This window comes from Sciurus vulgaris (genome assembly GCF_902686455.1).
Source record: "Sciurus vulgaris genome assembly, chromosome: 7".
NCBI lineage: Eukaryota > Metazoa > Chordata > Mammalia > Rodentia > Sciuridae > Sciurus > Sciurus vulgaris.
Genome location: NC_136467.1, coordinates 91775998 through 91796035, shown reverse-complemented (window position 1 = coordinate 91796035; position 20038 = coordinate 91775998). Strand labels below are relative to the sequence as shown.

The window sequence follows — 20038 nt, the reverse complement described above, 5'->3', positions numbered from 1 at the left end:
TTAAGCATTCATATGTCCAACTGCAGAGAATACTAAGGATGACAAATTACTTTGAGAGTTCCATCTTCATCCACTCTTAAAAAGTCTTATTCTCTGGCAATCTAGCAGCCCAGTACCTCACAAATTGGCAAACATTATTGAAGCCCAACCATTCATTCTAATTCTTATTGAAATTGGAGTTATTACTGACTAGAGGGATTAGTTCTGATTAGATAATTAATCAGAAAAAAATCAGAAGATTAACTCAAACCTCTCTGGAAAATAGCTTTTATTCTCAAACTAGTTTTGGACACAAAATGCAATAATACATTGCTTAAGATAGAGCAAGCTATTTACCTGTTAAATTATAAATCAGTGTTGAGGGAGTTAGGCAATGTTGGAGAGGGTAGGCAAAAAATATTTTTGCTTTTGAGACCAGTGCTTAAAAACCTGATCATTGCTTCTGCATTATGTTTAACAGGGAGAGCCTGGTGCAATGGGGTTGCCAGGACTAGAAGGATTTCCAGGTGTAAAGGTAAGCACAGAAGTTAGAAATGTGTTCATTCAACATTCAAAAATGTTTCTGATCACCTACTTTTATACCAGACACTCTTCTAAGTATGGGGAGATGTAAAGGAAAACAAAAAAAAAAACTTCTGTTCTCATGGAACATATATTCTAGTACAGTGTTTGGATACAGAAACTAAAAGGATAAGCATAAAACTGAACAACACTATTGGCAAGTGCTATGGAAAAGAAAAAGTGGACTAGCCTAAGAGGACTCTGGAATGTTTGAGAGGTGTGGGTGGGGTTTGTGATTTTGAATAGTGTATCTCAGAGGCAAGATCTGAGCAAAGACCTGAGGAAGCAAAGGAGAGTTAGTTGAGTCCCCTCACATATAAAGAATGAATGTTCAAGGGCTAAGGATGTGGAGCTCAGTGGTAGAGTACTTGCCTAGCACATGCAAGGCCCTGGCATAGATCTCCAGCACCAGGCAAGAAAAGAAAGTTCCAGAAAGAGGAAACAACATTTCTCAAGTCCAGAGAGGTGAGGGCAGAAGTAAGGAGTAGACTCATCATGGAGAGCAACACTACTCAGAGTGTAGTCAGTAGAGGACCAGTGCTAGTCTACAGACTCTTAGTTATGGGTTTGATGCCAAGTATGTACAGAAATTTAGAATAAGCCTATAAAATGTGTTTAATAATTTGTCTAAAATTCCTAACCAACATGTGATCAGTGGACTTATCTTGTGGTCCGTGATGTATTAGAAAATAATAAACCACTCCTTCACCTCAGGTAGTTTGGAGAAGTATCAATAAAGAAGTTTTTAGCAGCCACTGTAAGGACTTTTAGTTTTCATCCTGAGTAAAATGCAGAGCTTTTGGTGGTTTCCGAGTAGAATGAGAGAGCCTGTTGCGGGCAGTGGGAGAAACAGGGAAACCAGATGGGAGTTGATGTCAGCTCAGGTGAGAGCAGAATCAGTGGAGGTGGTGAGAAATGGCCAGATTCCAGATATATTTTGAAGAAAGAGCCAACAGGATTTTCTGATTGATTGGGTGTGGGTAGAAGCAATAAGTGGAATCAAGGAATACTCCAAGTCTCATAGCTTGAGTAAACTGGCACGATGGAATGGTCATCAATTGAAATGGGAAAGCTACAAGCAGAACCCCCCTGGAGTGGTTGAGGACAAACAGGAATTTAATTCTGGACATGGGGCCAAATTTGGAGATGCCTAGTAGTCAGCAAAGTAGAGGTAAAACAGAGAGCTCCTGAACTTCCTCATTCTGAGAGTAACCTACCCCCTTGACTAGCTCAGCACCAGAAAAGCTGACTGACATCTTTTCTGAGTAGCATAGCCTAGCTAAATCTACATGTGTCTATCACATGGCTTTCATTTCTATAAACTGTCAACTGCCGCTTCTGCTGGTGGACAGCCAAAACTGGCCAGCTCAGATCCAGGCAGTGTCCTTGACTTGGCTGCCGATTAACAGAGGCAATTGAGTACACAGTATGATATAGTATAGAGTGTGGAAAAGATGTTTAAGTAGATATATAAAGTTGACTGTTCCAAACATACTATCTTAAAGCCAAGAGACAGAATAGTATCACTAAAAGAATGACAAATTTTAAAAAAGAGAGAGAAGAGGTCAAGGACTAAACCCTGAAGTTCTCCATCATTAAGAGGTCCATGAAAAAATGAAGGAATGAGAAATGGAGACTAAGATGTGATGGAGAGACAGGAGGGAAACTTGGTGTTCTAGAAGACAAAAGAAAATAGTCAAGGAAAAAGAGTCACCTGTCTCAAATACTGCAGATAGGTCAAGTAGGATGGTCAAGAATTGTCTGCTGGACCTAGCCATATAGAGGTCATAGATGTCCTTGACCAGTGAAATCATGACTATTTCACTATATTGGTTGAAACAAATGCTGGATTTGAATGGATTTAAGAGACAATGAGAAAATATACAGTAAGTATAATACAAACAATGCTCAAGGAGTTTTGCTGCAAAGAAAAGCAAATGGGCCAGACAATTCTGGAGAAAGTAGGGTCAGGTTTTATTATATGAATTTTTTTTATTGTATGAATTTTTAAGACCACAGAAATACTAGAATATTTGTAGGCTAAAGGAATAATCCAGTAGAAAAGTGGAGGACAGAGCTGATGTTATAGGAGAAAGGGAGGAGAATTGCTGGAATAACATCTTTAAATAGCTTAGAGGAAAGGGGACCTAGTACATAAATGGAAAGGTTGGTTAACATCTATGGTAACAGGTGGTAAAGCAGGTGGGAAATACAGGAAGGCAGGTGCTGATGAGTGGGAAGATATATTGGTTGGAGTCTATATATAATCTTTTTTCCAATTGCTTAAATTTTCTCAGAGATGGAAGAGAAAGATCAAATCTGAGAGTAAGATAGGGAAAAGAGGTTTGAGATTAAAAGAGAAAACCCACCAGTGGGAAGAGGGGGGCATAGGAGGTGGAGGGAGAAAGAGAGAGATTCAGAGACCATAGATGTGTGATGATTGGGCAGCCCCAGGGGCCCTACTGAGATTCATGTTCATGAACTGAAGGGAAACCAGTCATTGAGATTATGTGCTTCCTCAGCCACATACAGGTTTTCAAGTATAGCCACAGGATAGTAAAGAAGTTGGATTTAAACAGTGTTCTGCTTTTGAAAAAAATGAGCAGTAGTAGCAAGAATGGAACAAGAAAGTTAATGGTATATAAGAGAGAAATTATGCAAGTGACCATGGAGTTTAAACTAGGCAACAGAAAGAGAGAAATCATTGAGGGAGTGAAAGACAATGAAAAATTTGTACCATCAAGGAGCAGAGGTCTGGAATTTAGGGTACTCAGGGCAGTGAGTTATGATAGGAAATGGTGATCCAAAGTTGTAATGAATGACATTGAGAATCTGGAGGGGTATAGACATTTTTATTGACAAGGTCTTCAATGATATCTATGAGAAGATGAAGCAAGATTACTAGAGAGTGATCCAAGGAGATGAGAGATCAGAACATTGAAAGGACTTTTCAAAGGGAAGTCTTCTTAACATTAATCTTTATCACATGTACAATATATCAACAAGCAGAAGTTCCAGTGTGTTCGAAGGTGAAAATTCCATATTTTAAAGGAAATAGTGAAACTTAAGATTACTTTTGCCTGTTTTTTACAATTATAGCTATATAATAATTATACATATTTAAGTGTACAATGTTTCCATACACATATATGATCTATAATGATCAAATCTGGTTTATTAACAAATCCATCACCTCAAACACTTATCATTTCTGGGCAAGAACATTCAAAATCTATTCTGGCGATTTTGAAATATACAACACATTGTTAACCATAGCCATCCTACATTTTACAACAGAACACCAGAACTTTTTCCTGATTGTGTGTTTGTATTTGTTACCCAACCTCTCCCCATTCCTCCAACACCCTTCCTCTCCCTTGTCTCTGGAAATCACTGTTCTATTATCTACTTCTAGGAGATCCACTTTTTAAGATATGGGTGAGATTTTGCTGCCTTTATTTTTCTATTAGTTTCTTCTCTTTTTGACTGTGGCTATGCTGTATTTGTTAAAGACATTACTTCTGTCATATAGGTTAGAGTTTTTAATGCTAATTTATCTTCGCCTTTCATTTTTGTTTAATCATATTATAAATATAAATAATAAATATGTAACAAATGATTATTTGTTTTGCTTTTATCCATAAAATGACATTTTAATTTTAGCCAGTCACTAATATATCTGTTAGCTCTTATAGTTCATAATTTTATTTTTACATAAATCTATACAGAATTTGTAAGGAATATAAAGACAGGAATCAAAATTTCTTCAAGGAAATTGCCCAATTATTAGCCTTTTTTGTTGAATTATATATTCCTTTCTTTATTAACATCCTATTATAAATGCTCATCTATTTCTGAGATTTATATTGTATTGATATACTGCTTAACTTTGTCAGTATCCCATCACTGCAATTATTATAGCTGTATTTTGTGTTTAAATATTGGTATTACTAGTATATATTAAATTTTTTCTTTTATTTTATATATTATCTGGAGTGAGCTTTTAGTATCTTTTGATCAAACTACAATTTTGTAAGAATTGCATTAAGTTTATAAATTAGTTTGGGTAGCAATGACACCTTTATAACATTGTCTTACCCTCCAAGAACAAAGCAAAACTCTTTATATAATTGAGTCTTCTTTTATGTCCCTAAGTGAAGTTATGAAGTTTTAAAAAATATAGGTTCAACCCAATGAAATTGCCATTTTATTATCCCATATGTAACCATTAGTATTTTTAGCATTGTCAGCTGTATCTAAAATACCACATTGCCTCTTGAAAAAGAGTTGAGTCAGTGTTTCTGAGCAAGTAAAGGAATCTTCTGATTGGTCAAATAAGAACTACAAATTCTTAGTTTGAGATCTTTTTATTCTAACCCTATCTCCAATGAGACAAGTATAGGAAAAGCTTTGTAGAAGATACTCAATGGACCTAATCTTTCAAGTAATAGTAATGGGTTTTTTTGAATATGTGGAAAATATTGATAACTTTTAACTGTATATATATATATATATATATATATATATATATAGAATCTTATTAAAAATAGGTCACAGAAATACCATGAATGCTTGTCTTTATTAAGACCATTATTTTCTTTTGGGGGGGGGCGTGTTATAACATGTGAAATTGGATCCTCATTTGTTTTCCTCTCCACCCTCTAACTTCATGCCAGCTAATATTGATAGCATTTATGAGATCCAAAGAAAAGCCTTACCAAATCCAAATTATTTGAGCATTTACAAGATTTCATAGGTATCATTTTAAGTAGTCATTTTTATTTTAATCCCTACAGGGAGATCGAGGCCCAGCAGGTCCTCCAGGAATAGCTGGAACATCGGTGAGTTATGATCATCTGATTTTTTTGTAGGTTCATGTTTCTGTCTCCACAATAAACCTACAGCTGGGGATCAAGGAGGATTGGGGCACACACCATAACTACAGCATGGTTCCTAGAACCTCTGGTTTAAACAATAGAACCCTCTCCCAATCCAAGACTACTCCATTCATTTTCTTCCTGTCTTTTTCCTTCCCAAGTCACTTTTGTTGGGGTGGAGTAGGGGGGTGGAGGAGAAGCCCAGTTAACTGTGACTGCATTAACATATGAGCACAGTTAAAATTTTATTTTGTTTCTCTATTCTTGTCATATTTCAAGGTTTCGCAATCTTCAAAAGGCAGAGTTCTCGGCCCAGGCCTGTGCTTCAAATTCCTTCTATTAAGCTGCAATCTGCCTGAATTATCCCTTAGCCCAGTGTTATTAGCAGAGCTTTATCGCTGCTAATGTTTCCTCATAAACTAGCCCTTCAGCCCTCTCAATCATTTTTGTTGCTCTCTGGTGTCAAATGTTTTAATCTCATCAAGGTCTTTTCAAATGAATAGGAAGTGCTCCAGGAAAGGTTGAAATCATTTCTCCGAGCCCTCGGGATCATTCTGATCTTCATTCATGATGCTCTAATTAAAATTTTGTGGTCACACTTTATGAATAAGAGGCCATTTATCCTCTTGCTAGGTGCCCCTGCAGGGCAAGTCCAGTGTAGTGGTACAGAAAGTCAATGAAAACTGTTTGAAAGAGGAACATGGGAAAGAAGAAAGAGCACTACTCTGACCACTTACCAAAGCCCCAGTCACTTTGCTTCATCCTTTTAACTGATAAATCACTAAATAAAGCCCTACTTACAATCTATATTACTTATTGAAAAATGGCATCCCCTATTTCACTTGTCAATCAAGATTAATATTTGTATAATTGTAAAAGTAACAATAAAATGTTTTCTTTAGCAAGCACTTTTTTTTTTTTTTTTAACAAAAGGAATATTCTTCTTGATAGTCAACTCCATAGCCCATTCTCTCCCCACTCCTTTCTCACCATGATTCCTAGCAACATATTTGGGACTGTTTCTGGAATTGCCCCCATGTTCACATCCTGTTTTTGCCTCCATGTGATATAATGAAACTTAATTTTCTACTGTATTCACCTGGGTATAAGTACAAATTACTTTTTGCTATTGCCCTAAATTAAATCCATCTTCAAAGAAAAATTACTGAACACCAGTGAAAGTCTTTACAATGTGTGCAACAGTCTCTAAAGGCAAAAAAAAAAAGGTATTCCAAATTTCTGAAGGATATAATATGTTTGAAATGAGGAGCTGGCCTGTCACATATTTGGTTACCTAAGATCTGACACACTTAGTTAAAAATTAGCTTTCATATCTCACAATTAAAATCATTAATGATTGAAAAATATGAAAGAGTAAAAATTTTACAACTGCAAATATGCAACTGGTTATTAAAAGTGTGCTTTTATTTTTATAACTGAACCTTACTAAGGCTCAGAAATGTTAAAAAGCTCTATAAACAGTGGTGACAATTATAGTATTAATGTACTCAGTGCCAGTGAATTTTACCCTTAAAAATTATTAAAATGGTAAATTTTGCATTATCTATATTTCAATGCTATAAAAATTCTAAATGATTATTGTAGCTGAAACAGGGATGGGGTCTGCCCACTTGGACACATGGTCACTCACCTGAGATGCAAGGCCACCCAGTACTGCTCTTTCTTGAGCAGCCCATTCTGTCTCTGCCAGTATAGTCAGGGTTGTCCAAGGACTTCTCCACAGCTTCTCTCTTTACCTTCTCCCAAGACGGCATGTGGGCACACAGAAGGAGGTGTCTGTGTGTTGCCCATAGGTCGCGCCATCTGGTCAGCATGCTCTTCCCAGGTTCTCTGAGTTCTCTGCTGGTAACCTGTGGGACAGCTGCTGCCTTCCACCAATGTCTCTAATTCCTTTGTCTCATATCTCAAGACATCAGCACTTTATAACCCTATGTCCCATACCAAGACTCTTTGGACATTGGTCTAACCTATCTCCCAACTTGGGCCCACAGACACAGCGTCTTTCTAACTTCACTACTCTGCCATTTCTGTACTGTAAGGAGTATCCTCCCAGAATTCTAGACAGCAAGAGGAAAAAAAAAATGCTTCCTTTTCATATGCCCCAGAACTTACTTGGGTTTCCCATATCTCAGCCCCACACCTACATCCTCATCTTGTCTGTTTTCCCAACCATGTTAGGTGCAATGTGTAGAAGGTGGTTCCTTCCAGAGCAACACCATAGGCCTTGGTTGGACACTTTGGCACTTCTCAGGGGAGAAGTGTCCTTCCTGTGGTCTCTCTGTTTCAGGATCTCCCCACTGTCCATCCTGCATACCACAGTATGTTGAAGCAACCTTTTCCTCTCCTTTTCAACAAAACATGGATTTGCAAACCAACCAAGTGTTTGGTTTTGTTTTTTAAAGCTATCTTTCTATGAACCTAAAAACCCTACTACGAAATTCAAAACCTAGGAGACTTCTTTCACTCTCTGTGCCCTTCCTCCCTATAATGATGAGCTTCCAGGGGAAAAAAGGGGGGGGGGCATAAGAGGCATTTCCAATAATGAGGATACACTGGTTAAATATCTTCAAAAGCATTCCACCTCCTACCCACACACACACAAACATACAGAGAACAGCACTCTGATCTATAGTACAGAGTGCAGAGTGCCCTGGACTCTGTCCTGTTAGGAATACCATTTTAACTTAAAGACCTACTGCCCTGGTAGCATTTGAGAAGCATGGTGGGGAGAGGGAGTCCATGACATCCTTTAGTAATTTGGCTTCTAACACATCTCTGACCTACTTTATCAGGGGAAGCCTGGTACCCCAGGGCCTCCAGGAGTTCCAGGGGAGCCGGTAAGTTGCCACTTTTATGACAGTTGTTTTGTCTTTGCATGCTGTTTTAAAGCATTTATTGGCAATTAATTTTTTTCTCTGGACATGTTTATAGGGTGAAAGGGGACCTATTGGAGATATAGGTTTCCCTGGACCAGAAGGACCCTCTGGAAAGCCAGTAAGTATTTTTTACTATTTAAAATGTGCCATTTTGAGGCATGTTCCAAGCATTACCTCTCTACCTATCTCCTCAAAAATTGTGAGATTTAAGAATGGAGGAACTTTAGATTACATAGAGGGAAATGAGAGGGAGGCGGGTATGAAAAATTGCTGGGGTCCAGCCCTAGCAGGGGTCGTAGCGGTCACAGGTGATGGAGTAGGCATCGGCAAGGTGGAGAGCAAAGCAGCACAAACTCAAGGAATGGATGCTAAGTTCTAAATTTTATTTTTCCCAGCCAGCTTTCTATACATTAAAAGGTAGGCAGTTACACATGTTTTTTTCAGAATAGGAAAAAGTCACAAGGAGAAAAACAAAAATATTTTGTATGATCATTACTAAACAATGAAGTATTCTAATTATTCTAGTAATTGTTTACTTGTGATAACCTATAACTAAACAATAAGACATATTAATATTTAACTGATCATAAAGGTTAAAGCAATTTCAGTAGGGTTGAATAAACATCAGTCATGTGACTACTGCTGAAGTTAATAAATGCTAGACATTTTAAGCTAACAAATATATGATATCATCTTATTCTGTGTGAACTTAACATTGAGGAACACTTTATTTCTTCTGTTCCTGTTATTCCTTCCTGATGGGGTTGGAATTATTTGCCTATGTGTTTCAGGTCATCTGAGAGTAGTCAATGGGGGATTGGCAGCTAGAATCTGTTTTTTTATTTTCTCATAGCAATCTTGGTTACTCAGAGTTTCATAGCAAATGACTAAATCTGAAATCACTGTTCCATAAGAAGTCTGATTTTTATGTTCTAACCCTGGTTCTGTTAAGACCCCTATTTTCAGGGAAAACACATAAAATATTAATAGTAAACCTACACATATTAAGCAAGCAAGGAAGGAAAGCCCGCAACCCAAATTCCCAATGAGATGAGACTTTGCAAACATCTTTTTTACTCAGTGGAATCCTTGTCAAGCACTGAGGGGAATTGCAGGTGGTGTAACAAAAAATGGTGGAATGAGACAGACATCATTACCCTGTGTACATTTATGATTAAACAAATGATATGAATCTAATCTGCATCATGCACAACCATAGAAACGAAATGATGTACCCCATTTATGTACAATGAATCAAAATGCAATCTGTAAAAAATTTAAAAAAAAAAGAAATTGTGAGATTTGAATAAGCAGTTTTAAAGGAGGCAGGTTCTACAGGGGGCTGAATGGGGGTTCTCACTGAGTTTCCTAGATCTGTATATGGTATCTTTATATTTCAATGATGAAAAAAGTAAGACTTTCATTTAAGTGCCTGGAAAGTACTCATTATTTCTTTAGTCTAATATTCACAAAGTTAAAAAATAAATAAAATGCCCTATCATCTGCTAAATTACAAAGAAACCAAAGATTCACAGGTATATCTGTATGAAGAAAAAGACTAAAATAAAAGCTCAAATTCCCTCCTTAAACATATGAGCTTTGTTCTTACACATTCATAAATCAATGCTGCTGAGTATATCATCCCCTTGTGTCCTAAAAGAGCTCTTGACTACTGATATACAATATTGATGCAACATTTCAACAATCATTCCTATTTGACATATATTCATCTAGTCCCTGCTGTTTGCTAAGGATGCACTGGGTCCCAAGAGAAAAGATACAAAGATGAATCAGATATGCCCACTCTGAGAGTTATTCTTTATGGATGGTCACTGCTGCTTATTTGCTTATTTGTTGGCTCTAGTCTGTTTTGGAAGGGGAACTTAGGAGAAGGGGAAGACTGAAGGTGAATTAACAGCACAGGGCTCATGAAGCTGGTTCAGTACCTCTGAAACATCAGGGTTGGTGTTTTCCTTGACACCATATCCCCTAAGGCAATATGAAAAATTGAAAGCATATGCAATTTAGAGTCAGAAGATTTGGGTCTGAACTATGACTCCAAAGGATTTTGTGAGTCAGTTAAGTTACAAGACATATGGAAGGATTCCCAGTGCCTGGCTGTGGGAAGTGCTTGGTAAATATTGATTTTATTTCCTGCCTCCTCACCTCCCTTTGTCAAGTCCTCATTCCTAAGCCCTATAACCCATCTTGTAAAATCTTGCTTTTGGGTCCCCAGAGGATTATACCAAAAATAATTTTTCATTCAACAAATAATTCTTGAACACCCACTACATGGAGCAGTGTTCTGGGTGCTGACAACTCATGGGGTTTGCCTTCTAGTATAAGAATAAAGACAACAAATATACACCCACATCATTGCAAGTAGAAGAGTAACTAGAGTGAAGCTCTACAGTATGATTTAAATCAGGTGGTCAGAGACAGCCTGCATTTTAAGCATTCAAGAGATCAAGGCATGAAGAATTTGGAGAGAACATTGTTTCAGGAAAAAGAAATGGCTAATATAGAAGTGAACTGGGTAAGGTCAAGGAACAGCAAATGGCATGAAGTCAAAGAAGAACTAAGAGAGAACAGGAGATACACTGAGTGAAAGATAAGCAGCAGACAGCCCACAGGGAATTCTAAGCCACAGAATGGAGTTTGTCTGAGAAATAATGAAAACCCATTGGAACTCTTGTAGCACGGAACAAAAATGATCAGTTTACATTTTAAGACTCACTCTGTTGTGTGGAGAGTAGACTCTAGAAAGCACCTCCACAAGAAATAAGGATGGTGGAAACCAGCTTGTTAAGGGTAGGATGAGTTAGGAGGTAAACTAAAGGTTGACAATACTTGCTGCTAGACTGAAAGTGTAATGTGAGGGACACACCAGTCAAAGCTGTGGTTTGGGGTCTGAGCAACCATGTGAAGGTAGTGTCATTTGGCAAAATGGGGAAGATTGGAGGTAGAATTTGGATATAAAACCAAGAGTTCTCCATTTTGGACACATTCATTTTGAGGCACTAATGGACAGTGGAAATGTCAATTATGCAGTGGATATATGCATTCATAATTAATGGAACATTTAGGATTGGAGAAATTTGGCTGTCTAAACCTGGATCTGGGTAAAATGGAGTCACTGTGGCTAGGCAGGGAAGAGGGCACTTCAACTATTAAGAAGATCCAGCAAAGAAGACTTGGCAGCTGCAGCCAGTGAGATATGAAGAAAACCAGACAAATGGAGTTTCACTGATGTCAAGTGAACCAAATGTTTTAAGTAAAAAGTGATAACATACAAATAAGTAATATGATAGCTGAGAATTTTCCACTGGATTTAAAAATGTGGAGGTCATTGATGGGAGAGATTACAGTGTTACTATCTTGATAAGAAAGGTTCAGCTGAGGGGAAATTTTCATGACATATTAAGTAGATTGTCTGCCCTCCCCACCTACTTGAGGGTGAAAATTCATCTTAACTAGGAAGACTATTTATTCACCCTTAACTGTGAACGGTGGAGGTGACGATACAGAAGTTGGAGTACTAAGTTGATGCAACAAGCTGGTGATGGGGAATATCAAATGATCTCCAGCAATACTGTGAGCCCAAGTTTTTATTTTCTTATTTACTGTAGGAAGGTGAGGGAGTTTTCTCATCTTCATTGTCCCAGTGAAAGAACTAGAGTCATCTGATAGGCATGAGGTGTAGAGTGGTAATGCTTTTGAAGAGACAGGAAAATATATGAAAGAGTACTTTGGGACAGAAGGAAAGGAAATCAAATTGGGAAGTGGAAGGATAACATTTACCAGAGGGGTTGCTTGCAGTCTGCCATCATATACTTAGAACACATCAGTCAGTCACTGCTCAGAGGCATGTGTAGGGACAGCAAAAAATTGTTTATACCCAGGTATAGGGTTCTGCCAAATAAGTGAAGCAAGGAGAGAAGCAAATACCCAGGAGTTGTTTAAAAAAAATAAAAATCTCTGAAAGCAGAACTCCCCATGGATAGAGTAACACCTTTATATACAAAACCTTTGATAACCTTTGATAAATTACTAGAGACCAAAAAGGGACATAGTTATTTCTTTTATTACTAAAAACATAAGTTACATTTTTATACTAGATCTATCTTCTTTTATTCAAGTGACGATTGTGTCTTTCACTTCCCCTCCTTAATCAGCTTTACCTTTATTGCTTGTGTTCCTGAATGTAATAAATTCTTTGAACCATGTACTTCAGGTAATATGTTCTTAGTTAAAGTACTCTAGATAATTCCCAGGATATTTCAGAGAGGTTGAGAGACTGCTGTTGGGTTATCAACTGTGACAGATTTCAGCGTAATTTACAGCAGGGAAGACGTGCAGCTGTCTGCAGTTCCATCCATACAGAATCCATCCCAGCACAATAAAAGTCTCTCAGGCTTTTCAGAGGAATATTCCCATGCAATCGCCTGCTGGCCAAGAAATCATGTTCCTCACCTTAATGGTTCTCTCTTCAAATCAAATCTGCAAAACACATCTGCTCTTGGGCCCTCAGTATTTGATTTGACCCCGAGTACTTCTCCTCCTCATATCTCCTGGCCAATAGTTCTCCAAGTCTTATAAATCTTCAAGCAGGCCTGGGCTTTATTACCACGTTCAGAACTGCCTTTTAAAGTTCAACAAACTTCCAGTTTTCTAATAAAAAGTCACTATTTAATAGTCTCAAAAACCATGGTTACAGATTTCTAGTTTTCCTTTCGTATTTTCTAACTGAAGAATAACAATTGTTCCCTGGCTGACAGTTTATTTCGTAGTAGAGTCAGACTCTGGCCATGTTATGAAATTCCCTCAGTAGCAACTGAGATGGTTTACTAAAAGAGACCCTCTGTACTAGAAGGTCTCTTTTGTTACAAGGTGACAATTTTGTTAGAAGGTAATGAAAAATTCTATGCACCAGCCACCTAGTGTCATGGGGCACCACCTTATCTCCCAGAATGCATCTAAGCAGGAGAATAGACATGGAAAGAACCTTTGGTGACTACTTATGGGGAGCTATTAATTTTTCATGTTTTCTTACTGAATCCTTAGTTGTAAGTCCATTATCAGGTTCCTTACTTTATAAGTGAAATAGCTGATGCTATTGAGGTCGATGGAACTAGTAAATGATAGGGTCAGAATTTGAACTCAGTGTTGTCTGCATTGGTTTGGTTTTCTATTTTACCACATTGACTCACCAAGATCTAAGAAATATGATTAAGAAACTGTCTTTGAATCTCTATACTTTTGTTGCATTCGTGTCTGTTATTGTAAAATTAGAAGTACTGATAATTTCTGTCTTTATAGGGAATAAATGGAAAAGATGGATTACCAGGTGCTCAGGTATGGAAAATGCCATGTAAAATAAAAGTTCTAATACATAACTGCATCCAGAATATCTACCAACATTTCAGTCAATCAGATTGATTAAGAATCTTGGCAAGTGGTGAATTTAATGTTGGCATCTGTTTTTCAGGGCATCATGGGTAAACCAGGAGACAGAGGCCCCAAAGGAGAACGTGTATGTATATTACTATTGTGATCACTGTTCAAACTAGTTACAACTCTACCATCATGTTAATTACACAAATTACGCATGTAGATACCTCTGAATGACCAATATGAAAAAGGCGAGGTATATGTGACCCAAGATCTCTACTAGGTATAAAACATGATAAAAGGCCCAAAATCAGGTGACATGGTAGGTAAACCTGCCACTTTCGCCTTTATACACATCTAATTCTACTTCGCTATTACAGTTTGGAAAGCTTTGCCAACCTCTTGTCTTAGACACATATGCCTACTATAACCGTTGCCCATAGTTCCTTTTCCTGGAGAGGGGTTTCTCAACCTCAGCACTATTAATATTTGGGGGCAGATAAGTGATGTTGCTGGCTGTCCTGCATTTTGGCAGAATGCTCAGCAGCATCCCTGGCCTCTACCTGCTAGATGCAGTAGCACCACCTTCCCTCTAATGTGGCCACCATCAGTATCTTCAGACATCACCACTGGGAACCAAAACTGCCCTGAGAACCCCTGACCTACAGGGATACTAAGGAGAATAAGGAAGATGGTGTAAGGAGGTAGATGAACAGAAAGGGAAAGTATACTTGTAGTGAAGTCGTAGTAATGTCATTTATGTGTTTTGCTTTTATTGGAACTGTGTGGGTTGCTGATAATGTTATTGAAACAGCCCATTCTTTTCTTCAATAAGCCTGGATGTGTTCAGGTAGCACTGGTATCATGCCACTGCTGCAAGTTACTTGAGCATTGCTACCCAGTGTCATTCTATTTAGGGTTGCTATTATGCTGAGTGTGGCACATGTTTTTGTTTAAAAAAATTATGGCACATGTTTAGGTTTAAAAAATTGTTAACTAAAAGAAATGTGAACAAAATATCAATTTAAAAAGAAAGTATGCCCTGTCTCCCTACAAGAGAAACTCTGGTACTTTGGACATATTTCCACCTCTCACCCTTATACATATATACTTACATATAATATGCATATACCTTGTACATGTAAATATAAAGAAATAGTGTTCTGAAATGTGTTCATACAATTTTGTAAATTATTTCCATCTACCAATATATAATGACTGTCCTTGTCAGTAAATATAAATCTAGATCTACCTTTTAATGGCTTTATGTTCTACTTTTTGGAAATGCCTTATTTCACTTAACTAGTCCTCTTCTTCTAGATAGTTTCTTTCTAATTTTCATAATAATCATGATAATGAACACCTTTATGACTAAGATGTTTTATTTTATTGGATATTATGTTTATTTTGCACATCATTAGAGTGGTGATCATTGATCAAGGAGTGCTAGTTTTGTTTTTGTTTTAAGTAATCTCAGAAATTTCTCCCAACATGTGCTGGGTTGATGTATCTGTACAGATACATTTTTATAACTAAGATACAGTAGACCAATATTAGAGTTAAATGTTTTCTCTTTGTATATGGCTTCTATCTCCTCATCCTGTGATCACAAAAGGTGTCTAAAATGGTTCATTTATTTTCATTGTTTAAAACCAAGACAATACATTTTGTCCTGTTGCAAAATAATTACAAATGAAAGACTAATGTGATGAAAAGAGGGCAACCTCAAGCACCAGTCCATCATATTTGGTGTGGCCATCACCTCCTGGAATTGTGCAACTAAATATTTGAAAGACTATAACTGAAACACCCACTGTGTGTGCACTCTCTTCTTCTCTTGCATATAGCAGTGGACATATTGCAGCATAAAAGGCATTAAGGAAACTTCATCATAAATTCAGGAACATCTAATATGATCTTGTTCCTAATTTTTACATCTTACTCAACAAATTTTCTTGTAGTTCATTTATGCCATTAAGTAAATTATCTCAGTGACAACCCTCCTGTTCAGGCACCTGCTTTGAAACATTACAAAGGCTCTCTCATCTCTCACCTTCACAGTTGTCTGTATTTAGGACACAGTGAACACATGCATGTGCACACACAAACAAGTAAGACACAAGTAGAGAAGACAAACCCAAAGAGTCTAATAAAGGTCAAAAGGGAGTGCAGGGAGAGGGAAAAAAAGAAAGCTCATGATTTAGGAGAGGTTTTGAGTGTCCTGAAGATTTTCTACATGAAAGATCTGTGATGGGATCCCACTGGTAATCTTTCTTTATTATTTTGAAGGAGACCCAGGCCTAAAGTGACAGCTGGTATTGACTTTCTGAAATGCCATTATTCAGGATGGCACTGAGTACAACTCTTTTCGTCACTAACAATTATATCTTGAGTGCTTCCACAGTGCAGACATTGTTCCCAGCACTACTTGGGTTAATTCATGTATTTCTCAACAATGCCTAGTTGGTAGATACTATTAATATTCCTGTAAGAAAGGAAGATGGGGAACAAAGCTTAAGTCACTTATCCAAGGTCCGGTAGTAAATAAATGCCACTATGAATCCAGAAACTTTGTTCTAAGCCACAACTGATAAGGTTGTAGAAAAGATCATTTTTTTTTTCCTCCAACAGGGTGACCAGGGAATCCCAGGAGACAGAGGTCCACAAGGTGAACGGGGAAAACCAGGCCTTACAGGCCTGAAGGGAGCTGTAGGTCCCATGGGGCCACCAGGAAACAAGGGATCCATGGGGTCCCCCGGCCACCAAGGCCCTCCAGGATCCCCAGGCATCCCAGGTCCTCCGGTAAGTGGTGCTGAGCCCTTTGGGAGCTCCCAACTTTTATCAACCATGTACCCCATTTATAATGAAAGCAACACAATACAGAAACCATGTCTGTTTCACATGAGAACTCTATTCTGTCCAAAGTCAGAACCACAAATCTGCCTTAGAGTAGAAGCCATAGGTCAAGAAAGAATGTTTAAAGAAGCCCGTATCTTTGTTAATGTCCTCAGGAGGACTGGTGGGTGGCCATTCCAGAGAGAAGTTTAATCTGAAAACATCCGTGACAGGAAGAAACAAGGATCCTAGAGTGAAATAAGGGAGTGAAAGACATCCTTTCCAAATGCAGCACAAAACTAAGCATTCCCACAATCTTCACAGTGCTTTCTTTTTACCCTAACCTCCACTTGAATAAAATCTGAATAACTCGAACTCTTGGTGCTGTGTCAGTAACTGGTCTTAGGTATATCCATTCAAGTTCATTTGTCCTAGATACAGTGAAAGTATGATAATCGAACGGGGCATTCTTGAAACTCTTCTGTCCAACAAAATCATCAACATATGAGCCCATCATGTCATTTGGATTTTAATTGAGTTACTGGTATAAATAAGCTAGCACAATAGTGTTGAGAAAATCCACGACATTATTATAACCACATACCCAGGCACAGAGTGGAAACAGGATGAAGGAATTTGTGAAGAATGATGGGCCACCTACCATAACTTCTATAAATTAGGGTTCACTAATTATAGAGAAGAGGCATTTTTCATTCAGAAAATTGCTCAATACATTTAATGCTTATAATATGTAAATTACAGAATTGTCATGAAGTGGGCAAATTTTATTTTTTCAGAAATAAAATATTTTAAAGAATAATCCAGCATACTTTAAGTTCTCTTCCAGGTTCTCTCCTTTAAGGATATTATAATATTCTTAAATATCAGTTAGATAAGGACTTTGCCTGTGTAAGGAATGGGTTAGAAGTTGAATTGTAGTTGAGATAGGAACATCAAGATAATACTGTTTAGGTTAACTTTATAAAATGAAGTGACAGAAACTTTCCTAACTGTGTGAAGCTAGTCTCTCCATGAATAGAAAATGTGTCAATATCACTGAATACCATTCCAATCCACAGATTTTAAAGCAATTATGCACTTCTACTTATTCCCTGAATTTGTTCAAGTTATTTATTGTCCAGTACAGTCAATTGCCAAAAGCATTTTGCTTGATAAATGTATCTCTACAAAAGTTTCAAGTGTGCATGCCAACTCAATATTTCTATTCTTAATTCATTTGTGCTATGCTCTATTTTAATAGACTCATCTTTTTTCTTCTTTAGGCTGATGCAGTTTCATTTGAAGAAATAAAGAAGTATATTAATCAAGAGGTTCAAAGGATTTTCGAAGGTTAGGTTTACTTTATAACCTTTCTAAATTTTCACCAATTCCCACTACTATGAAGAATCCCCTGAGCAACATTCTTGAAAGATAACAGCAAAATGTCTCTATTGGGCAGCCCATTTTATGGTGGAGCAGCTCTGACACAAAATTCTTCCTTGCATTCAGTTAAATTTGCCTCCCTGAAATATCTTGGCATTGTGTTGGTTTGTAAGGCAACACAGGTAAAATATCTTCTATTCCTACGACAGCTTTCAGGGTGTTATTCAATGTCCCTTTTGCTCTTCATTTTACTCTTCTATGGAGAAAATGTGACTAGCTTAGTGTGTAAATAGCCCTGCCGGAAATATTTTCATCAAGGTAGATTAGCTTTTAGCTGGATCAGGGTCAGAACACTATACCTACTAACCATACTCACCTGCCACCTATTTGTATATGGCCCACAGCTAATCATAATTTTTTTTTTACATTTTAATAGTTCTAAAAGTCAAAAGAAGAATCTCTCATGATATGTGAAAATGACCTGAAATTCAAATTTGTCTCTGTAAATAAGGAGTCATTGGAACATGGCCATGTTTATTCCTTTATATATTTCTCTGACTTTTTCATACTATAAGGGCAGAATGGAGTAGTTGTAACAGATCATAAAGCCAAGTAAAAAATTAAATATTTACTATCTGGCCCTTTACAGAGAAAGTTTTATGACCCCTGCTCTAGACACTAATTTAGCCCAAGGTAACATTTTTTTCCAAGCAACCATATCATACTGTTAATATTTTGAGTTTAACAATCCTAGGTCTTCCTTATCAATTTTTTTTTTTTAATTTAGATGTTTTCTCATTGTAGACTGTTTATTTTGAAAAACTAAGTATGTGATCTTATGGTTGTTCATATTAAATTTCAAGTGATTCATGCTCATGCCTTGTTCCAAACTGAAGGTATCTTTTAGAGCACTCTTACAGGGCAAATGGACCAACCCTCATAACTGTGTCAATCTAAATTTTATAAACATGTCATCATTCTAGTTATTGATAGAAATGTTGAATTAAAAGGTCGAAAATCAAGGATTAAGCTTTTCTAAATGTCATTGGATTCCTTCTGCCCACTTGCAAATCATCTATTTGTCTATTGTTTAGTAGTCCAAATCCACATGGTTGTTCTAAAATTCAATACATTTCTTTGTCTATTCACAAGGGTATCACATGATTTTGTGAAATGATTTGCTAAAAGTCAAGATCACTCAAGATTAATAAAGTGGAAATTATTTGTCTTTTGCGATTAAATCCACATTGGCTCTCCTGGTTCCTACTTCCACTGCTAGTCATTATAAGCCAAAAATAGATTGAATTTCATAAGGAGTAAAATAATAAACCCCAAGTCTATCTTCAATTTTTTTTTCTGCTCCAAACAAGGAATCAGCTATTCTACAATGAAGCCTGATTGTTTTTAATTGTAATTAGCATTAGAAACTAAAGTCTCACTGTTTGGGTGCACATTATCTTGTTTCACAGGAGACAGAGCAGGGTCACACTGAGACTTTTAGCTGCATCAGTAACAGAACAGAAAAAAATAAGAGATAGTACAGCATCATAGCAAGATAAATAAAATATCCACCATCTATCACTCCACAGCAGGACAAGGGAAAGTGCACACTGATAAGGGTTAAAGAGTCCCAGAAACCTCTAAGCTCAGATACAATCCTGGAAATAGAAAGTTTTGTGGCCCTTTGCAGACGTCCAGATTAAATAGATAAGAGGCCTAAAATTGGCAGAGTAGTCTGGCTTTGGAAAAGAATTCACTTCATCTCCAGGCAAATCCCCAGGGTACTGTAGCCAGGAGCCATCCTGAGAGAAACTTACTGCCTGAATTTAGACTACTTTAAGGGTCAGAAACCTCTACATGGCCCCATCTCTAGGACCCCACAGATGTTCCTGCACTGCTCAGCAGGTAGCTGCCTTTTGAGCCAGATCTGGCTGGGTGGAGTGACCTGACACAGACCCACTGAGAGGGCTACACAGTAGAGTAGGGGTGCATTGTGATGCAGAGGGAGCCACCCACAAGAACTGGGGGATCAGGGAGCCTGCCCTCAGAGACAAGAGCTGTGCTTAGTCACATACAGTTTCCTGAGGGTACTTA

At 37.4% G+C, this 20038-nt stretch overlaps 1 protein-coding gene across 1 annotated transcript in view; it reads left to right on the top strand.

Annotated features, from left to right (window-relative positions):
- Window positions 1-20038, top strand: part of COL19A1 (collagen type XIX alpha 1 chain) — a 331364-nt gene that overhangs the window by 287724 nt on the left and 23602 nt on the right. The window contains exons 42-49 of the mRNA XM_079146513.1: window positions 461-514; window positions 5358-5402; window positions 8252-8296; window positions 8391-8453; window positions 13655-13690; window positions 13824-13868; window positions 16358-16528; window positions 17845-17911. Coding sequence (XP_079002639.1) covers window positions 461-514; window positions 5358-5402; window positions 8252-8296; window positions 8391-8453; window positions 13655-13690; window positions 13824-13868; window positions 16358-16528; window positions 17845-17911 — 526 coding nt within the window. The remainder of the gene's footprint in view (window positions 1-460; window positions 515-5357; window positions 5403-8251; window positions 8297-8390; window positions 8454-13654; window positions 13691-13823; window positions 13869-16357; window positions 16529-17844; window positions 17912-20038) is intronic.